Source organism: Cucurbita pepo, chromosome LG16 (genome assembly GCF_002806865.2).
Source record: "Cucurbita pepo subsp. pepo cultivar mu-cu-16 chromosome LG16, ASM280686v2, whole genome shotgun sequence".
NCBI lineage: Eukaryota > Viridiplantae > Streptophyta > Magnoliopsida > Cucurbitales > Cucurbitaceae > Cucurbita > Cucurbita pepo.
Genome location: NC_036653.1, coordinates 6,880,879 through 6,885,508, shown reverse-complemented (window position 1 = coordinate 6,885,508; position 4,630 = coordinate 6,880,879). Strand labels below are relative to the sequence as shown.

The 4,630-nt window shown below is 38.8% G+C and overlaps 1 protein-coding gene across 2 annotated transcripts; it reads right to left on the bottom strand.

Moving 5' to 3' along the window:
• Window positions 1-2,264: 2,264 nt before the first annotated feature.
• Window positions 2,265-4,630, bottom strand: LOC111777546 (transcription factor DIVARICATA). 2 transcript variants are annotated; one of them, XM_023657196.1, is made up of 3 exons: window positions 3,517-4,630; window positions 2,977-3,425; window positions 2,265-2,674 (listed from the first exon to the last, which is right to left on the bottom strand). In XM_023657196.1, the coding sequence occupies exons 1-3, from the start codon at window positions 3,930-3,932 to the stop codon at window positions 2,646-2,648; spliced, it is 894 nt and encodes a 297-aa protein (XP_023512964.1). In that variant the 5' UTR covers window positions 3,933-4,630; the 3' UTR covers window positions 2,265-2,645. The 2 variants fall into 2 exon arrangements, with proteins under 2 accessions (XP_023512964.1, XP_023512963.1); XM_023657195.1 differs by having other exon boundaries at window positions 2,265-3,425; window positions 3,517-4,629.

Below are 4,630 nucleotides of genomic sequence, written 5' to 3'. Positions count from 1 at the left end.
CCTATGTCTTATTAACGGAGATATGCTTCGTTTGAAAAAACCGTCCCATGTATTTGACTATTTCTAGAAAGGTTTGTTTTTCTATATCTTAAGATTGATAACAACCAATAATACACACAAATAATTATAATTATTCCGTGATCAAGTGAATCGATGATTTAAAATAGTTAAAATATAGTCGGGAATAATATAATATATCATCGTCGTTCATCATCATCAATAGCTTGAATTAGTCCCCTGCTATTTTTTTTAGTTATATTCTCTTTAACTACTTTTTCTATCTTGGGTTTTTATTTTCTAATTATTCTATGTAGAAGCTACTTTAATATTTAATTGTAAATCATTTAACTAAGATTTGATTCGATAAATCCTTTATCCATTCATTCGTTGAGTAGACAGGCTGGAACACCTAAGTCCATTGCTAGTACATATTGTCTGCTTTAGTCCGTAATGTATCGATGTCAGCCTCACGTTCGATAAATCCTTTATCCATTCATTCGTTGAGTAGACAGGCTGGAACACCTAAGTCCATTGCTAGTACATATTGTCTGCTTTAGTCCGTAATGTATCGATGTCAGCCTCGCGTTTTTATAACGCATCTACTAGGGAAAGGTTTCCACACTCTTGTAAGGAATGCTTTATTCCTCCTTCCAACCAATGTGAGATTTCACAATCCATCTCCCTGGGGTCTACCGTACTTGCTAGCACACCGCTCAATGTCTGGCTCATTTATAACAACTCAAGCTCACTACTAGCAGATATTGTCTGTTTTGACCCATTACGTATCGTCATTAGCTTCACGGTTATAAAACGCGTCTACTAGGGAGAGATTTTCATGCCCTTATAAGAAATGTTTCGTTCTCCTTTCCAACCAACGTGGGATTATTGAAATAAGTGGTGACTATTCAAATAATTGAAAAACGAAAACGAGCATCCCTTTTTTCTCCCCCGACCAAAAATTCTAAATAGATTTTTGTAATAGAAAGAATCGGAATATTGTAATGACCGAAAGCTTGAAGTAGTGATTATGTGTTTGTGGTAGCTACTAAGCTAAGGCTATGACCCCTTCAAAGGAATAAAGTTAAAGAGGCAATGTTCTTCTAAGCAAGCAAGTTGCATAAAGGTAAAAAAAAAGGTTTAAAAAAATGGTGGTTAGTTTTTGTCACTTGCTCTTCAAAAGCTTCTTGCCTTGTAGTTCTTTACATAAGTGGTGGGGGATGAATATACCATTTTGCAACTCACATTGCCCCTTCCCATCATTATTCCCTACCGATCATATTCTTTTAAACCTTAACGTTTTTAGTTCAACATTTGCAACTTTCGGGACCTATCGGGTTTTAGATTGATAGTTGATGTTTTTATTTACATGAGCTGTGTTTGTATTTGTGCGATATGAAGATTTTTTGTTTATTAGCATTGTCAGTTTACTGTATCACCTGAATAGACTCTCGTTTGTATTTTGTGTATGTTTAGTAGGTTAAGTGTCGAGATTTGGATTTAGGGTTTTCGTGAAATGTTAGTGAGAATTGGTCGCAATATTGTATAGAGTCACGGGAAGTTGGATAACTTTGTCTCCATTAATGGTTTTAAAAGGCTTTGTCCTGACGGGTTTTTTTAACTTCTTAAACTTATTATAGCTTGTCCGTTTTTTGTTGGGACAAATACTAGCAATATCTCGTTGTGGATTGTTTTGGTAACTTCCGTCGCAAATGACTTAACTATGTATTTATGCTAACTCCCGTCATTGATGTTTACTCACCCTACAAGTGTAGCTCGAGTAACTTCATATCACTAAATGCACGAAAAATCTAGTGGCTAAAGATGAAAGTTTATTTTATATTATTATTAAAGGCATGGTATTTTGATCCGATAAAATTATTCTCTAGTTATAGATACAATCTAAATAAAATATCAACACGATTCTCTTCATACGAGTGTGTTGGGCCACTTGAGTTGTGTGGAACAAGGGAAGACGTATGATATGAAAAAGGATTTGTATCAAAATCTAAACTAATAAAAAGAATGATTAAAATAATGTAAAGGGTAATCAAATCTGAATCTTAAGTTGGGAAGGAGATTAGGAGTTATCTAATCACACTTAGAACGGATCTTCCCGTTCATAAGAGGATCTATATTCCAAAAAGATCTCGTTACAATAAAATAAATAGAGTTTGAAGCATACGATGCTCGTGTAGTGGATTCATAATCAGCTTTAGCCCTCATGAGCTCGTAGAGAGAGAGAGAGAGAGAGAGAGAGAAAGAGAGGATTCAATGGGATACCAAATTCATATCAAAGCTTGAAATTCACAAAAAGAATTGTTCAAAAAACTCAACAATTGACTTAGAAACTGACAGATGAGTATCAATAATGCTTCTGAGATGCATAGCAAGAACAACAGGCTTAATAGTAACTAGACAAGGACTGATATAAGCATACAATGAGTATTGTCTAAAACAAAGGCTCTTTGCTGAACTTTCCCCGGTTTTGGTGTTTCGTTCGGCTTAGCGCTGAAGAAGAAGACGGGTTTTTTATGCCGAACCGAGCCGTGTCGAAGTCCCGATAGTGAATGTCGAGTCGAATTATCGACAAGAATCTTCCTTGGACAGCATTTTTCATTGGAGTAAGCAAAGCACATTGCCCATCTCTAAATGCCTTGTCCTCCCAACACAGAATCTGCAAGTTGCAGAGAAGCTCCTTTTATGGACACCCAAAAGAAAACCAGAAGGAAAATGAATTCAATCCTGTCCTCTTCAAAGATATGGAGATGTATTAAAGTATATGACAAGAAATTAAGATTACAAACTATATTATGAATGTGAAAGCTCAAAGAGGACAATGGCGTCGGCGTCGGTGTTGGCGTTGGCATTTTGAAAAGAAGAAAAAAGCTCGATTTAACTATCCATGGGGAAAGCAATGGCCAGCCTGCATCTGAAAGATCATGTTTTGGGGTCCAATGAAGGGTTCATTGACAGCACCTTTTTGTAGATTGTGATCGGGCAGACGAACCCCGACGTAGGAGTTGACACCGAAAGCGCCTGGAGACATGAAAACATTCCCATGGGAGTGATTGAAAACCATGGCTGCTCCACCGGCGTTGTGTTGTTGTTGTTGTTGGTGGTGGTTCCAATTGAAGGGATTCCGAGGCACGGTGGAGGATGGATTCGAGTGGCGTGAGAGCACGCCTGCATGGTCCGGTGATAGTGACTTCTTGTTTTCGGGTGATGGGCTTCTTGTGTCGTTGAGATTGACGGTGGTTATATCGTGGATGCTCGCTCTCCGTTTATCTTTTCCACCGGAGAGCTGCCTGATGAAGTACTTTTGAGCGTGACTAGCTACTTGAGTTGGCGTTCTAGTCACCACAAAATTTCTCGAGATGTTCCTCCAATCCCCTTTTCCATACTTCTTCAACCCCATCAAAAACAGCCTGCAAATTCGTTTACCAATTCCAAATTCAAACTACAAAAGACACCTCAAAATGATTTCAACAGAAACAATGAGTGAAGTTCAACACTTACTTGTGTTCTTCCTCCGTCCATGGAACTCCCTTCTTCCTCTCCTGATCGGCCGACCGCCCCGACGATCTTTTCCCGATGAGGCCATACGATTGCTTGAATCCATCATAGCTATGGCTGCTAACCCAATCCAATGTAAATTGAGAAGTATCATAACCAGGAATTGGGATCAAGCCAGCTTCAATACTACTAACATCAGCTTCCAATTCCTTATACTGCCGGATCACATCCCCAACCGTCTTTCCAGGTATCATCGCCGCAACCTTCTGCCATCGATCAGGCGTATCGGTGTCGAAGATAGCCAGGGCATTCTCGAACAATTTGTTCTCAGCAACAGTCCATCTCGAGCTCAATCCATCGCCAGAGCTCCAACTCATGGAGGAAACAGGAGGGGACAGAATTTCCATTTCCCACTTCATGAATCTCTCTCTCTCTCTCAATTTGAGGATACAATTCAAAGAGATTCAAACAAGTTCTTCATAACTTGGGGGAAGAGATTTAGAATTGTTAAATAGAGAAGAAACAAGAAGAACACAGAGAGAAAATGCAGCAAATAGGGCGAAACGATGGCGGATATTTCGCAATAGGAATTCGACAATAAGGGCGTTAAATCAACAAGCATTTGAACGGAATCAGAATACTTTTTTTTCTGTGAAAACGTACTCTGAGGAATCTACACTTTCCAAACCAATTGAAAAAAGTCACTGCCGCTTTCCAAATCAAACCAAATCAACAAAAACAATATATCAATCAGTATTGCTCCAACTTCAATCGATTAAACCTAACACTAACCAGCACTTCCAAAACTTCAGTCCAAACAGAATCCGATGAACAAATTTTCCGGGAAAATCACCGAGAAATCGGCTAAAATTTCTGGGAAAATGGAAGAAGGAACCGAAAAGAAAGCGGAAAAAAGGAGAATCGAAGTGGAAGAAGACTGACCGAACCGACCTCAAGGCTTCAGAAAGAATGGATTGGAATTGCTTTATTGTTCTTCCTGTTTTTGGTTGAAACAGAGCGAAGAACAAGAGACAGAGGAAAAGCAGAAGCAGTAGAGAGCGAGAGAGCTTCGAGGAATGAATCTAAGCGAAAGAAGAAAAAGGGAGAAACAACGAAA